An 18110-nucleotide genomic window follows, 5' to 3' on the forward strand; every position below is an offset into this window, starting at 1 on the left:
AATTTTCATGTGGCATGATTAATTATTGCATAATGAATGATGGATCAACATGATCAATTGATTGATTTTTCACCCCCAATGATTGATCAACCACAAAAGAACCCTCCTTCAAATAAGGCTCCAAAATCATTTTAAAACCCTAAGAAATCATTTTAAGCCTTCCAAAGCCTTTGAAAAACCCTTCCCACCCTTCCTCTAGCATTCCTCCAACTGATTAGCCATGATTTTGAGTCGATTTCAAAGCATCTTCACTGTTGAAACTCATCTCTCACCTCATGCACCCCATTGGCAACTGCATCTTGCAGGTCAGTCTAAATAGAGTGATTGATCAACCAAAATACTGTAGGCAAACATTATAAAGCATGATTTATTATACCCATTGGAATAATTAATCAATAAGCTAAACAATTTCAAAAAATAAAGTAGTCATGGTCTTTTGATCAATCAATGCAATAGCTATGCTTATATCAAATTATAAGATATCCAAAAAGAAATAAAGACGTTGGAGATGATTGATCAATTAATGTTCTAAGCATCATCAATCAACCAAACTCAGAAAGTGTTCACCTGCATCCAATGTTCCACAAAAAGCTCGTGCTTTAAGAATCAATTCAAAGCAATAATTCTTCATTCCTATGAAAACTTTTTCAAGCCTTTGAAAAACTCTTTTAGAGTGAGTTTTTGAAAAGCGAGAGGTGTTGAATTTTGGTTTGAAAAATTCTTTCAATTCTCACTACTTCATATCAATTTCACATCCTAGTACAAGCTCCAAATCAATCAGTTACTTGTGCTTAAAGTTTGGTAGCTTGGTCTCACTAGGAGAAGGCTGATTCTCCAAAAACATGTAAGTTTCTATTTACACTTTTGTATTTTTATTTTGATTGAGAGGTTCATCTAGAGCCTTTAATTCTAGAGAGGAGGCACTCTAGGGCCTTTAGTTCTAGAAGGGGAGTGTCCACTAGAGTCAGAATCTAGTTGTAGATTGATCTATTAAGGAGAGATTGGGATGTAGTGTAATTGGGTATTGAACTTGACTTAAGATATTCAAAATCTCTTTGTATTTTTCTAAGAAGACTAGAGTAGTGGTTTTTTTCCGGAGCAAGAGTTCTTGGGCAGTGACTACCCCTTGGGGAACATTGAAAACAACTTTGCTTTCATTTTTATGGATGTGTGTTTCATTTTGATTTGATTACATAATTTATTCACACAATTTTAAAAGGAGTAAAATCTGTAATTATTCTCAACCATCATGAGTAGCAAACTTGTAAAAAGGAGTTTTGATTCCATAAAATTAGGAAGTTGGTGCCCTCACAAAATAGGGAAGTGGCACCAACTTCCACTCTCCTGCGCTTCTCTCACGTGGAATACAAATTAAGAATGGACTCTCAAGGGAATTTCGCATGCAAGAGAATTCACTTGTGCGTGCATCTTCTGTTCTCTCTTCTGCTTATCTCTTTGCACTTTAGCTCCTCTCTTTTCTTCTACTTTGATCTTATTCTAGAAGTTACTATAGAATTTCATCATGGTATCAGAATAAAAAATGAAAAAAGGTATTTCATTGAAGGTATTATAATTTTTTTCTCTTTTCTCCTTAGTTTTTGGAAATCAAGACAGCACATCAGCCAGTAGAAAGCATGCTAACATAGTTTGATTATAGGAAGTCAGAGAGGAAGTTTTTTCTCTCTTTTTTTTCCATTCCTTGATAGTTGTTCAAGGGCCAGGTTTTGGAGGTAATTGGCATGAGATGTTTAGACACCAATTTGTCTTTGTGGAGCTCTTAATTCTGGGCGTTAGCCATAAATTTGGAATGTAGGATCATTCTCCTTGTATGTTCTATGAAGATTGTTTGTGCTATATGGTTTTTCCATGTGTTGTTCTAGTTACGAAAGGAAGATAGTTCTATTATGTGCTTGAGAATTATCGAATTGAAGCTTACTAATTTTTTTTGCTTGTTTGCATTGTTAGATGGTGAAGTTTATGATAAACTTATTTTTTCCCCGGTGAATGTGTGCTAAATTGGCTGATTGAATTTTGTTATGTTTATAGTTGTGTTATTGGAATTCGGTTTTGACTTCGCAGTTGCTTTTCTTTGTGGTTTAATAGCCTATGATACAAACACTAGTGAAAGAGAACAAGAAAATAGTTTTGTCGTGGAAACAAATTCTAAGAATGAGGGTCAAGATCATCTGACCAGCCAAATTACCTCCGTGAAACCGGATGGCCCAAATTATCTTGAATGCGCTACTTTGTCTTGGATACTTATTTTGGGAGAAGAGAAGAAAAATTTTATCCTTGATGTAGAAAATAAATCTGACCCATTAAGTCTAATGTTTGTTATGTAGGATCGAGAAAATAGTTATGGTCTGTATTCTGGATTCTATTAGTGCCAACATTGGAAAGACCATACATTTTTGTCAAACTATTTGAGAGATGTGAACTTCATTAGCCAATATAATCTAAGTAGAGAAATCGTGTAAGAGCCTATAAAAAATAGAAATGTCCTTGAAATTTTGAAAAATGACAAGAGAGATAGTTAGTGATTATTATGCTAAACTTTGTGGGTAAAGGCTGAATATGATCAATATACACTAGTGGAATGGAAGTGCTTTTAAGATAGGAAACTCTACCTTGGATTGCTTAAGAATCAATGAGTGTATAGGTTTTTAATGGTTTGAATTCAAAATTTGAGACTATGAGGAGCTAGTTTCTTGGTTAGGATTCCCTTCCAAAAATTGATTTGATTACTTTAGGATACAGAGTGATGAGGCTACATAGAAAGTGATGTTAAAATTCGAACCTACTAATAGTTCTCTTGTGGAGAATTATGATTTTGTCTCTATGTAAGGTAAAGGGAAACAGTTGAAGCCTAGTGCACATTATAGTATGGAAAGAAGATGGTGAGAAATTTTAATGGGTGCAATTTCCACATCTGAAACAATCATTTATAGAAGGGAAAAGATGGAGGTAGAAGAAAGGAGAAGCACAAGTAAACACAGGTATTGCATCTATAGGTGGATCTAGTCGTGGTTTACATGCTCCAATTAAAATTGTTGATCCAATCCAACAATTGTACTCCAAAATTGAAGGATAGTCACTGTTTTATGGTTCAGTCTAAAATATTTTCTTCTAATTCTATTTCTTTTCTTCATTGTTGAGTTATTGATTCTGGAGCTTTTATAATTACACGTTTTTCACAATTACACAATTACAATCTCTCCAAGAGATTAGCTAGAATCTATCTCTAGTTGGCCCTTTTTATCTAGATTGAAAAGATTTTAGATGAACCTTTCACAATTGAAAATAAAATAAAGGAAAACTTATACCTTTGACTTGGAGAGTTCCTTCTCCTTGAGATATCCAAGCTTCCACTTCTTCTGTCGGACAATGTGGATTGAGGGAGCTTATCTAATGTGAAATGCAAGGAAAGGAAGAGGAAAGAGTAGAAGGTATTTCAAAGTTGGGGTTCTCTATTTCACTCTAAAGCACTTTTGGGAAATTTTTAAAGATCGAGACTAAATGCTCAAAGGATTTTTCAATAAATGCTTATTAACTTCTCTATGTATGGTTTGATGGGGTATTTATAACTTCCCAAGCCAAACTAGCCATTTTTTGCCCGTTTGAAAAAAATCAGACCGTTGATTGATCTATCAATGTAAAATGATTCATCGACCAATCTATCATAGCAACTCTTTTTTTTCTATTAGGATGTGACTTATTGATTAATGGACCGATCGTTCAATATTATGTTATCCTTGGTCTTGAAAAATTAACTTGATCGATCATTAGTAGGGGATAATTGATCAATCAAAATTCTTTCTCGTTGTACAATGCAGGTATAATCTATTGGTGAACTTCCTTTGATCGATCATACTATATGTCCTTGATTGACAAGATTATGTTTGATCAATCAATCATGTGGGATGATCGATCATTCTATGTAGATTTTGCTTGTCTGGACAATATTGATCTATCTATCCAAATGGGATGATTGATCATGTATTATAACATGATATGACCATATTTTGGATAATCAATCAATCAAAAATGGTTGATCGATCATGTTTGATTGTCTTGGCTTGCACAATTCTAGATGATTGATCATTGGCAGAGGTTGATTGATCATTCCAATGCGAATTTAACTAAATTGACTTTTAAAACATGGGAATGATTTAGTCTAAGTGCTCTAAACTGTTCTAAATGATGTATATGATGTTCCTAAATATGTTTATCTGGAATGTGTGTCCTAAGGCTCCGTGTACACCATTGTATTTGAAGAAGGGAGTTAGGAAATCTCTCTTACATTTTTACTGAGTTTCGACATTTAACACTGACACGTAAACTCTAGACTTCTTGTTGTCTTCTTCTTCATGGGTGCTTCTTCAAGAGATGTTCTTCAATGTTGCTTGAGGTCTTGAATAAGTTTGATTATTTTGAAGTTTTAGACCGTGAGATGTATTGACTCTTGAAGGTAAAGTATTTGAAATACTTAGTTTACAAATTGTTAGCTCTATTAAGTTTTGTTATCATTAAAAGCAATAAGAGAGCCAACTTATAATCAATACTTACTTTGTCATGTTTTACTTACCGTAATATACCTCATTAATTGAACTCCATCTTGAGTTTTGGGTATTTAGGCTCCTTTTCAACTCCTAAGACTTGGGGAGAAGTTGTTTTTACTACCTTCAAGGGTTTTTGGATATTTGTGCTTTATTCATACGGGAGATTCTAATTGATCTAAACTAGATCATTGAATAGTCACAGGTGTATTTCTTGGTTATGTCCAAAAGGGGTGCACATGTTTTGATCTAATTACTGACAGGTTTTATACCACTAAAAAAATCACCTTTTTTAAATCTCAATCTTGTTATGCCAAGCAGGTTGCACCTGGAGAGAGACCTTGTATTCGTGCCCTTATTTAGAATGATGTGCCTGCTCCAATAGTTAGTTCTTTAGAGAAGGACAGTGTTGAAAGTGCCGAACAACTACATCTTGGAGGTGAAATACATACGACTCTAGAGCATGGACAAAATGCTAATTTGGATGTGGATGTAAAATCTCATGAGGCAGCGTCCTTCTCTTCCATTTGATGACCTTGATCATCTTATTGCTAAGAGGAAGGGTATTCACTCTTGTACAACACATCCACTTTCAAATTACCTTAATTATGAATCTCTCGGTCCAGGTCATAGAGTTTTATGTTGAAGGTAGTGGTTGTTCCTTCTTGGTGGAAAGCAATGGTGGAAAATATGACAACACTTGGAAAGAATTTGAAATTTTCATTTGTCAACAAATGTATGTGTTAGATTTGCTCAATGTTAATGAGTAATTATGGAAGAGTCTTTCATGACTCTCGTAGGAAGAAATCTCAAAGATTGACAATTAATATGGAGTATAATAGGAGTCTCATGGGAAGTAGTCTCACAAGAGTGTCTCAAATCAAAGGTGTTTTAGGTATGTTAGCTCTCTTTAATTTTTGTTTAGTTTGATTATAATTAGGAGTTCTATTCTGGGTGTAACTGGGACATAGATATTTTAATTGTACTTTGTTTACAAAAGGTCTAACAAGAAAGAGAGAAGAAAGGAAAGAGATAAGAAAAGGAGAGAAGAGAAAACTCTAGCTCGTGGAGAGAGGAGAGAGAGGAAAGAAGGAGAGAATTCTCTAGAGGGTAATGAGTCAAAGAAGGCTAGAAGTTGATGCTCTAACCCACGCCCTTGAGGCTTTATTTATAGTTGTGAAGGAGATTACAATAACAACAATGCTCTTAGGACTACATCTTAAAAAGAAAAAGGATATACAAATACATACACAAACCTGTATATTTACAAGTACATGCCACCTTTTCTTGGAAGTCCTTTTAATAACCCTTATTGTCATCCTAAACGTGGGTGCCACTTTAAGACTGATTCTAATTATTTTCTCTATTATAAATAGAGGCCCCTATCAATGAATTGGTTCCTTCTCTTAAATTTTTAGCATGGTATTAGAGTAGGTTATTTCAAGTCTGTAACTTGAACAATGTTTTCCATTTCATCAGTCTAGTGCTTCTCTATTTTTTTATTAATGACTGTTCACAAATTTTAATCTTGTTATCTTAGCATCTTATTATTTTATTATCTTAGTTTTTATCTTCTTATGTAATCAAATGAATTTCTATCGTACATCATGAAATTCATAATTAGAATGTAAACAGAAGCATGAAAGCTTACCTCTAGCCATGGTGATCAAATTCCATAAGTTGTAGAAGAGTGTCTCATCTATTAAGTAGATCCTCGATGGAGAGGTCATAGACTGCCGCTGCTAGACCAGATTCGTATTTCATAAATCCCTCTTTTTCCTTCAAAAAGGGAGTGGTTACAACTGCTCATTATCCCTATAATGGAATAATGGGTCAAACTAAAAAATAGGGAACTGCTAACATTTTGCCACTTGACCCATTCAATACTTAATATGTATCATTCAATAATGATACATTCTCAAAGATTTTTCCCATAGACATAATATCTTTATACCCAAATAATAGAATTTAAATTGCATGAATCATGACGGTAAGTCCTTTAGAGCAAGTATCACCTTCCTCGTATCACAATGCAACTATTTCCTTTTGTATAAGAACCATATATGGCATATATCTTTATGAAAGAACTTCCAAATGTTCACTCGGGATCATCAAAATTTAAACATACATTGTCATTCTCTAAACTTTATGTATACAACTAAATAAGAGAAGACAAATATGAAACTAACAAATTTTTTCAATTGACAAATGCGATAAAAACATAAAGCGAATCTCAATCACATAAAAGTACCTGGTAGAACTAAGTCCCATGTGTTCAACATGTCTCTTATAAGCAATGGGTTGTAGACTTTTGTCAACAGATCAACAATCATTTAATCCAGAGTTGATGTGTTGCACAACCACTTTCTTTGCTTTGACATGTTCTCGAATAACTAAATAATTGATGTCAATATGTTTACTACGACTTCCACTCTTATTGTTCTTGGTCAAAAATATTGTAGCAGAATTATTGCAATAGATCCCCAATGACTTGGAAATTGTGTCAAAAATTAAAAGCAGAAAAATAAAACTCCTCAATCATATAACATGTGATGTCACAAACTCTGCTTCTGTGGTGGAAGTAGCAATTAAAGATTTTTTTACACTCCTCCAAGAAATGGACCCTCTAGCTAATAAGAAAATATATCTTGATGTTGATTTTATCGAGTCAAACCAGCCAGTAAAATCAAAGTCTGAATATCCAATCACCTCCAGATAATCAGATCGATTATATGTAAGTTTGTAGTCTTTAGTCCCTTGAAGGTATTTGTTGAAAAGAAAATATGGAAGAGTCCACAATAAGAAGTTTTATAGAGCCACAATTATTATGGAAGGAGGTCTCACAGAAGTGTTTCATTTTAAAGGTGTTTTAGTTATGTTAGTCTTCTATTTATGTTGACTTATTTAATTATGCTAAGACTTATTTTTAAGTGTTAGAGTTTGGGTATAATTGGGACAAGGGTAGTTTAATGGTAATTGGACTCTACTATTTTCCTCTATTATAAATAGGGGTTCATGTACTCTGGTTACGTACAGTCAATGAAGTTTTTCTCTTTTCCATAAATTGAACATGGTCTCAGAGCAGGTTCTATGAGTTGACTCGGTCAACCAACAAAGATAATGTGATCATTTTCTGATCTATTATCTCTAGCAGTTTAGGTTCGTATCTATCTTTTTTTCTCTTTTTAGTCCCTATCCCATTGTTTACTGTCTAATTCAAGAGCGGTTACTTCTTCTGCCTTCCAAATAAGGGCTTATCCGATCTCCCTTTTCGGTCCATCTAATTCCATTCTATTTGGATTGAAGAGATCCTAAAATCGGCATTGATTAGGCTCCGTGTGTTGTTGTGTTATTTTATTTTATTTTCAAATCTTATCTCGCGCAGAGGAGAAAATGGCAATGCCACGGCAAAATCTCTTCGTCAGGACCCACTACCATCTACTAGACTGCTCCACTGAGTTAATTTGATTAATCTACTGAGTGCTAGTTGATTACTCAGGTCATCTGGTTCATAGTTGATTACTATCAAGTTATATGCCGAGTTGATTACTTAGCCTATTATTGTTGCTTCTCTGGGATCTTTGGTTCATCACCGGCCACCCTGACCATCCCTCTCTGCTCTCATTGATGTCTTGCTCTGTTCAGAAGCGGGGAAGAAGACGACATCATTGTTGTTGTTTCTATGATTCTGAAACTCCTTTCATTGCCAGCTACGCCTCTCTGATTTTTTCGCTCTGTTCGGTGTTGTCGGGGAAGAAGTAGACAACACTGTTTCTCTTCATCGAAAAACTATGCTTTCGCTTCTGGAGGCCGAAGATGATGGCCACTGATCCCAGGAGCTATCTGCCATCTACTATTTTGTTTCTACTGAGATTATGTTTTGTCATGGTTCGTCGTTCTCCCGCTCTGTTTGGAAGCAGGGACGACAACAACAAGCTGCAACGGGAACAACTATTCCTTCGCTACCTTATTTTTACCATTATCGGAGAAGACGACTTTACTGAGTCCATTTTTTGTTTTGGGTCGCTAGATTATTTCCTCCGTCGAGAACTCTATTTTTGCTGAGTTATTTGATCTTACCGGCTATCGACATCTTCCAAAAATACTTGCTTGAGTAGACGACCGTGACGATTCTCTCTGCATTCATCGGCACAATGAGGAAGAAGACGTGTTGTTCGGAAACCAGCGCCGTGGGGAAGAAGCTACTATTGCAAAATTAATGTTTCCCTAAGTTAGGAAACTGGATTTAATCGCGCACTGGTTTTGAACGCAACCCAGACCGGGCCAAGTTAACCCAGCAAATCTGCCAACCGGAGGTTGCTTTTGTTATGCCAAGTCAACTCGGTCTAGGTCAACTCAGGTTCGGCCCACTTATTTTCTACCTCAATTATACATGTTCGGGTTCTGATTTTTATACATATTTCTTCTATGACTTGGTTATATTAGTCTACTATTTGACTCGATTTAACTCAATTCTCTATCTTCGACTAGATTATTATCTCTTATTATTACTCAGCTCCAACATACTATTTGGTGCAACTTTCTTATTTACTGATGGACTCGTTGCAGACTATTTCATGTGTCCTTATTACCCTTAAGGACTTCTATTATTTACTGGTTATCCACTACTATACAACTGCATATGTGGTGCATGTTATTTGGGCATTAACCCATTTCCGCTACTGCTATTTTGTCTCTTTGATTGAAACATTATTTCTGAAGAAGAACTTCTTGGTTGCTTGACTTGGGTTCATTATTTGTTGACTGTTGTGGGCATTGGTTCATTTGATGCGAAATTTGAATTTCTTAGAAAAATAAAGCACATGATGGCCTCAGCATCTTAGCTTCCTCTCTACCCATTACCCATTGGTTTTTTGGCAACCTTTCTCCTACCATCTTTTATTTGACTCACACAAACCCCTTTGGACCAACCTCTTGTGTGTTGCTTCGGTTGGTTTACTTTTATATATATATATATATATATATATATATATATATATATATATATATATATATATATAGGTGTTTTAAGTCCATTGAGACTTTTTATATGTATTTGTGGGTATTTTATCGACGTCTTGTGAATGACGGGCATTACCCACTTATCACCCATTTCTACCTTTGAGATTCCCTGGTTGGGACACCATGATAGAGAAACTTATTACTACATCTATGTTATTTGGTTCAAGTTGGGATCACAGCCATTACCTCCCAGCTTGAGGGGGAGAAGTAGAAGAAAAAGTACAAGAAAGAGGTATTTTATTCCATATATCGTGGTAAATTTTATGTGACCAAAATATTCAAGAAAGGGAGAGCACAAAATACGAAGTTTTTGCATCTATGAAGAACTGTATTTGTCAAGAATTTTTTTCACCAAATGAAATTGAATACCAAGAATCCCTTTTCATTGCAAGCTGAAGTTAACCTTTGAGGGGGAGAATTGAAGAGCAAATATGGAAGAGTCTTACATGACTCTCACAATAAGAAGTCTTATAAAACCACAATTATTTTGGAAGGAGGTCTCACAGAAGAGTTTCGGTTTAAAGGTGTTTTAGTTATGTTAGTCTTATATTTATGTTGAGTTATTTAATTATGATAGGACTTATCTTTAAGTGTTAGAGTTTGGGTGTAATTAGGACAATGGTAGTTTAATTGTAATTGGACTCAATTACTTTCCTCTATTATAAATAGGGGTTCATGCACTTTGATTACATAAAGTCAATAAAGTTTTTCTCTTTTCCATAAATTCAACAGTATCGTGTGACTTTCTTTGAAGCTCTCCAATGGCCCAAACCTTGGTTACTTTGAGATATGCCCAACATTCCAACTTCATGTGCAATGTCAGGTCTTGTGCAAACCTTAGCATACATTAAACTCCCAATTGCTGAAGCATTTGGAATATTTTTCATTTGTTCCCTATCCAAATCACTTCTAGGACCTTGTTCCAAACTTAATTTGTCACCTATGACAATAGGTGCAACACCAGATGAACAATTCTTTATACGAAATCTCTCAATAAAAAAATTGAGGTTTCTTGAGACAATCCTAATGTCCCTCAGGATCAGTCTCTCTCAATCTTTATGCCTATGACAGAAGAAGTTTCACCTATATCTTTCATATCAAATTGTATCAAGAGAAATCACTTAACCTTATAATGTAAACCTAAATCACTTATAGCAAGTAGAATATCATCTACATATAGGACTAAGAAAATTATTTTGCTCTCACTTACCTGATGGTATATATATTGATCCATGGTATTCTCCGTAAAACCAAATGAAGAAATAACATCATGGAATTTTAAATACCAGTGACGGGAGGCTTCTTTCAGCCCATATATAGAGTTCTTAAGCCTCATTCCCCTCTTAAATGAAACCTTGAGGTTGTTTCAGATAAACCTCTTCATCTAGGTTTCCATCGAGGAAAACTGTTTTCATATCCATTTTCTGTAACTCCATATCAAAATGAGCTACTAATGCCATGATTATTTGAAATGAGTCTTTATTTGAAATAGGAGACAAGGTATCATGATAATCAATTCTTTCTTCTTGAGTAAATCGTATGGCTACATGTCTTGCCTTATATCTTTCAATATTGCCTAAAGAGTCTCTTTTAGTTTCCTTCCCTCCCTTATGCATTTCAACAAGATTCCTGACTTGGTTTTTAGCCATTGAATTCAACTCTTCCTTCATGGTATCATTCCATAATGTGAATTTATTTCCACTCATAGCATGTGAAAACATAATAGGACCATCTTTAACACCAATGTCCATGTCAGATTCTTGAAGGTACACTTCATACTCTAAAGAAATTGCAGGTTTCCTAACTCTTGAAGATCTTCTTAATGGTACTTCAACATTTTCAGGTTGAGAATGATGAGTAACTGGATCTATAAGGATATCCTCATCATGATATGGTTCCTCAATTATTGGTTGTTCCTGAGGAATCAAGTCCTGATGATTATCTTGAAACACAACCAATTTAAAGATATAGGAGTTGGTTGAGAATTTCTATGCTCCTAAAAAACTAAGTATCGAGGTTGCCTACTCTCACTAATCTCATCACTCTCAAGGTACCTGGCATTCTTAGATTCCACAATTCTTATCACACAAGATGATCGATAAAATTTATATCCCTTAGACTTTTCTGCATAGCCAATGAAATTTCCACTGACTATTTTAGAGTCTAACTTCATCTCATGTGGATTATGTTAAGTTGTGGAGCCTAATCAGCACCCTACATTGAGTCAATACATGGATCAGTTGGGGCACTGCTATTGAGGTTTGATCATCCGAGGAACATCAGTTATGGGCAAGAGAGGTTAGAGAAAAACAACGCATGTAAGTGTCTGCGATCTCTCTTGTAAACTATTTCATCTTCATAGTGGATTATTGTTGTGGTGAAAGACAGGACGTAGTCTCACTTTGAGGCAAACCTATTTAAATCTTGTTTGTTGTCGTCCTTGTTTTTTTATTCTTTCGTGATTATTTTTTTTTCTCTCGTTAGTTTGGAATTAGGGTATCTAATTCCTTCTAAGTGGTATCAACGCTTTGGTTCATGATTGAGAGCAATAGTTGACGGAGAAAGATCAATACTAGGGATCAACAAGTTTGATGTTATAGATTTTGCGTTTTAGATGATACAAATCAAAGATTATCTTTACAGTAAAAAGCTACACACATCACTTCTGGATATCAAACCAGAAGGCATGAAAGATGATGAGTGGAATTTCCTCGATAGATAGGTGTTGGGAGTAGTCCAGTTAACACTGTCGAAGAATGTTGCTCACAACGTGGGGTTGAAGAAAACCACAGTGGGGATGATGAAGATTATGTCCAACATATATGAGATGTCTTCCGTAAATTATAAGGTACATCTCATAAAAAAAACTTTTCAAATTAAAGATGACAAAAAATACATAAGTGGCATCACATTTGAATGAGTTTAGCACGATTGTCAATCAATTAACACTCGTTCAAATTAAATTTAATGATGAGGTTTGAGCTTTAATTCTTTTGGCGTTTCTGCCAAATTGTTGGGAGCCTACAAGGGTTGCGATCAACAACTCTATAGGCAATGGCAAGTTGATCTTTAATGATGTTCGGGATATCATTCTTGTGGAGAAAGTTCGTAGAAAGTACTTCAGAGAATCATCGACATCTAATTATGCTCTTAGTGTCGATACTAGGGGCAGGAACATCGAGAGGAATTCCAACAAGGGCAATGGTAGCTGTAAGTAAAGGATTGGTAGAAGCAAGTCCAAATTCGGAAAGAATGTGGAGTGCCAGAATTGTAGCAAGTTCGGTCGCATAAAGAAGAACTGTAGAGCACCGAATAAGGATGAAATGAAAAAGCGATGTTGCAAATACAGTGACTGAAGAGGTACAAAATATTTTACTTTTGTCGGTTGATAGCCCTATTGACTCTTGGGTATTAGATTCAGAAGCTTCTTTTCACATCACCACACACCACATGATCATGGAGAATTATGTTGCAAGAGATCACGGAAAGGTGTATCTTGTTGATGGAAAACCTTTTAATATTGCCGGTATTGGTAATGTCAATTTGAGGATGTCCAACAGTAGGGCAGCTTGATAATGAAGGTCATAATGTGACTTTTAATGGTGTTGTCTAGAAAGTCACTAATGGAGACATGGATGTTGCAAAAAGAGTTAAAACTGGAACTCTGTACATGACTTCCAGTTGTAGAGACATGCTTGTAGTTATGGATGTTGTTACTGATTTTGATTTGTGATATTATAGGCTTGGTCACATGAGTGAGAAGGGAATGAAAGTGTTTCAAAACAAAGAGAGGTTACTAAGTTGAAAAGTGTAAATAACAGTTTGTGTGAAAGCTATATTTTTGGCAAACAGAAAAAGGGTTAGCTTTTATAAGGCTGGAAAGGAGCAAAAGACAACAAAATTGGAGTTGGTTCACACAGATGTGAGGAGAGGGGGCTCCAATTTGTGCTTACCTTAGTGGTTCTAACTACAATATGACATTTATTGATGATGCAAGTAGACAGGTATGGATTCATTTCCTGAAAAAGAAATCTGATGTTTTTTATACATTCAAGAGATGGAGAGCAATGGTTGAGAATGAGACAGATTTGAAGGTGAAGTGATTGTAGTCAGATAATACAAGAAAATACATAGATGAAGATTTCAAGTTGTACTGTGGTGATAATGGAATCAAGATGAAGAAGACCATTCCTGAAAAACCCCAACAAAATGGTGTAGCTGAGAGGATGAACAAGACCTTGAATGAGCGTGCTAGGAGCATGAGATTACATGCGGGATTGCCAAAGATGTTATGTTTTGAGGCTATTAGTACCGTTGCTTATTTGATCAATAGAGGTCTTTCAACACCATTGGATTGCAAAATACTAGAAGTGGTCTGGAGCAGCAAAGAGGTAAACGTTTCTTTCTTGAAAGTTTTTAGTTGTGTTTCTTATATTCATATTGATTCTACTGTTAGAAGTAAACCTGATATAAATTTAAGATATGTTTCTTTATTGGCTATGGTAGTACCTAGTTTGGTTATCGCTTCTGGGATGACCAAAATCAAAAGTTTATTAGGAGCAAGGATGTAATCTTCAATGAAGGTGTCATGTATACAGACAGGTTGAGATCAGAGTCTAAGAGCACAAGTGATGAAGCCAAGAAATTTGAAATGATTCAGTTGAGAGATCTTCTAGTTATTGGGATGGAGATTATTGCTCAGGGAGTTGTCTATGAAGTTTGCAATAAAGGATTTGGTGCTACAAAACAAATCCTTGTGATGAGGATTATTAGGGATATTGATGTCTAGAAACTATCACAAGAAGAATATGTGAAGAAGGTGCTGAGTAGGTTCAACATGAATGATGCAAAACTAGTGAGTACTTCTTTAACTAGTCATTTTAGGCTATCTAAGGAGCGGTCACCTTCTGCAGAGCAGGAGCAAACCCACATGGCTAATATGCCTTATGCTTTTGCTATTGGCAATCTCATGTATGCCATGGTATGCACTAGACTAGACATAGCTCAAGTAGTGGGAGTTGTGAGTAGATATATGAGTAATCCAGGTAAACAATATTGGGAAGTAGTCAAGTGGATTCTTAAGTATTTGAGAGGCTACAGACTTAGCCTTATATTTCAAAAAGTTAAACTTGGGATTACAAAGTTATGTAAATGTTGACATGGTTGGAGATATTGATGGCAGGAAGAGTACCACTGGATATATATACACATTGGGTAGTACAACGGTTAGTTGGGTCTCTAAGTTGCAAAAGATAGTTTCTCTTTCCACTACTGAGGCAGAATATGTGACCGTGACCGAAGCCAACAAAGAGATGTTATGGCTACAGTGTTTCTGCGAGGAATTAGGTCTCAAGCATGAGAAGAATGTGTTATATTGTGACAATCGGAGTGCTATTCATTTAGTGAAGAACCCTGTTTATTATGCAAGAACAAAGCACATACAAGTATGTTATCACTTTCTTAAATCGGCTCTTAAAGATGGAGTATTAACACTTGAAAAGATTCAAGGGAGTCAGAATTCGGCTGATATGTTGACAAAGACCGTAACGATTAAGAAATTGAAATTGTGTGCAAATTTAATTAGACTTATCTCTGAGAATTGAGAAGTTGTTATCACTATAGAGGAGATATTGATTATGGGTTAGTCTCCAAGGGAAAGATTGTTAAGTTATAGAGCCTAATCAATGCATTATATTAAGTCAATACACGATATATTAATTATTGTTTCATTAAGGATAATTTAAAAATTTTACTCTTGTATCGCGATTACCCTAGTTTTCTCTTTATATTTGGGACACTGTTATTAGGGTTTGATCATATGAGAAACATCAGGTGCAACTAAAAGAGGTTAGTGAAAAACAACACATTTAAGTATGTACGATCTTTCTTGTAAAATATTTTATTTTCATAATGAATTACTGTATTTTTCATAAGCAGAAAAGAGAACTCGAGTGTTTTCCCATTTGCTAAAGTGGTTTACACCATATCTCCGTCCGGCTGGCCACCAACACCAGGTACTGTCTTCATCTTTGCAATTATTCGTTCTCTCGCTCTCCACTTGATCCTTTTCTGAAAAAAACAAAATGGTTCTTTTCCAACACCTCAAATAATTTCAATGAAACAATTCAAAAGACACAGTAGGAACAGGAGAAGAATAAGCGAAAAAACGGAGGCTATCGAATATCAATAGTGATATATCACAAAAATCAAGTAATCCTCAATACAAATGACACCTCCTCAAAGAATACAAAGTGAATGGCTGAGCCTCTCTCCTCCGAGACGGTCGAGACCAGAAAATGAGTTCTTAACAGCACCAGAAGAACCAAAAAGCAATAATTATAAACTATTATGAAAGAAGGAAAAAAAAAAACACAGCAAGATCTCGTCTACAGAAACACGCCTAGCAAGTAAACTGCGATCCATCCAGAGACCAACGCCCCCATCATCTTCGCCGCCGAGACTGCCTTCACTGCTCCGTTCTGCAACAATTAAAAACGTATAAGAAATTGAATCCGATTCTCACAACAAGCACCGGACGTCAAAATATTATTCTGCGATATTGAATTCCGGCGTTTGGGTTCCGCTGATTCGACTCCAGACATTAAAATTGATTCCTCGCACAAAGCGTATGTTATGTTAGATTCACTCCGCATCGCCGGCTAATACGCACTGCGGTCTTTATTCAGATGGGATGCGAAAAATAGCCAGTGCGTTACACCCCGCCGGACAAAACTACCACTCTATCTGGTAATGATTTTCATAAATGCCACTCCCATTTGCTCTAGTTTAAACCGGATGAGGGCATACTTGTAATTAAACGTTCCGGTAGGTATTGTTTACAACTAGGAACGGGGCCACAGACCCCACTGTCATTTGTTGCTGTCTCGAGATTCAGATCTACGAGACAGCAACCGTACTGGCAACTGTTGATGTCAGTGGATTAAAATACGCCGTGGGCGCACCTACTGAATCGATCCCACCAGGCAGATCCGATCCCCGGCCAGTGGGATTTTGACATGTCTGTCGGTTTTTAACATGAGGAATCGTGTTCGATAAGTGCAACTGTCAGAAAGTGAACTTACCACGTCGGAGACCGTCGCCGGTCCAGGGGAAGTAGCATCGAGAGAAGGTCCAGGGGCCTCGGTCGGGGGAGCGGGTGGACTCAAAACAGCCGGAGCCGGCGCGGGAGCGCTGTGCTTCTTTTTCTTCTTCTTTGACTTGGTGGGCGCCGGGGCGGGAACCTGAGCAGGGGGAGCCGCGACGGGTGCCGGTGGAGGAACGGCTGGCGGAGGAGAGCTAACGGGCACGGGCGCAGGGGGAGAGGCCACCGGAGGTGGGGGGGAGGGCGGGGAGCTCACGGGGACGGGTGCAGGAGGTGGTGTGGCCAATGGTGGGGACGCCACAGGCGTGGCTACGGGAGGCGGTACGGCCTGCTTGGGGGGAGAAGCTACGGGAGGCGGTACGGCCTGCTTGGGGGGAGAAGCTACGGGAGGCGATACGGCCTGCTTGGGGGGAGAAGCCACGGGGGCGGTAGCAGGGGGAGGGGTGGAGACGGTGGGAGGAGGGGTAGAGACGGTGGGAGGAGGGGTAGAGACAGTGGGAGGAGGGGTGGTGGAGACGGGGGCGGGAGTGCTCGGTGTGGTGGTCGGGGGAGCAGCTGTGGTCGGGGGAGAACCCCCGACGGGGGTGGTGGATGGAGCGGCCCCGGGAGCTTGGGCTCGGACGCCGGCAACGGCAATGCAGATGAAGAGAACAGTGAAGAGACGCCGGACTGCCATGGTGCCCCTCGATCCTCTGGTTCCTCAGTCGACGTGGGGTCAGTATCGAAGAGAGAGCAGATGCAGAGTGACGGAGGGGGAAGGAAGCCGAGACGAATAAATAGAAGCCAGAGTGAGGAGCGTTTCAGGAAGCTTCTTACGCAGTTCTTACGCTAAGCAACAAAACCACACTGTAAACTACTCACACCCTATTACTCCACAGACTGGCAAGGGCCCACTCTGCAAGTGTACATAAAATACCTCTTCCAATTACCAGATGCCACGTCTCCACCTACTTTCAAGTGGCCTGAGGACTCGTTTGCACCCACCGTCATCAATGGGCCCCACTCGTCCGATCCGGTCCGGGTTACAGCAGGTTTTCTTGTATTTTTTTCCTCCCAAACAGAGGAAAGTCACAAAACGCGGTTTAACGGTCATATTCGAAAGTCGACGCTTGACGTTATGGTCCAACATCCGGCCGTTACGAGATGGGTTAAGCTGGCGTCGTTGGATGGCGATCAGGCGGCGAGATCTTGGAGGAATAAAGAGGCATGATATGTCAGGTGGGTCGGGGGCCATGAAGGCCAAGTGACACATGAGCGTGGACCCCAGATTTGGTGAGGGCTAAAATCATGGAATTCATAAAAGGAAATATACTTTATTTTATGTCTAGGCTGTCTTGAAATCATAAGCGGGGCATTGTAGTTTAGACAATAAGTGGGCATTCTTTAGACAATTTGCTTTGGTGCTACGTCACATTATTAGATTCCAACTT

At 37.6% G+C, this 18110-nt stretch overlaps 1 protein-coding gene across 1 annotated transcript; it reads right to left on the bottom strand.

Moving 5' to 3' along the window:
- Nucleotides 1–15752: 15752 nt before the first annotated feature.
- LOC137951783 (classical arabinogalactan protein 9-like) lies at nucleotides 15753–17433 on the bottom strand. The gene is made up of 2 exons (XM_068798693.1): nucleotides 16661–17433; nucleotides 15753–16057 (listed from the first exon to the last, which is right to left on the bottom strand). The coding sequence occupies exons 1-2, from the start codon at nucleotides 17354–17356 to the stop codon at nucleotides 15965–15967; spliced, it is 789 nt and encodes a 262-aa protein (XP_068654794.1). The 5' UTR covers nucleotides 17357–17433; the 3' UTR covers nucleotides 15753–15964.
- Nucleotides 17434–18110: the final 677 nt, after the last annotated feature.

Source organism: Aristolochia californica, unplaced genomic scaffold (assembly GCF_029961685.1).
Source record: "Aristolochia californica isolate CCGP_79_NKW_82.1479 unplaced genomic scaffold, dmAriCali1.0.hap1 SCAF_15, whole genome shotgun sequence".
NCBI lineage: Eukaryota > Viridiplantae > Streptophyta > Magnoliopsida > Piperales > Aristolochiaceae > Aristolochia > Aristolochia californica.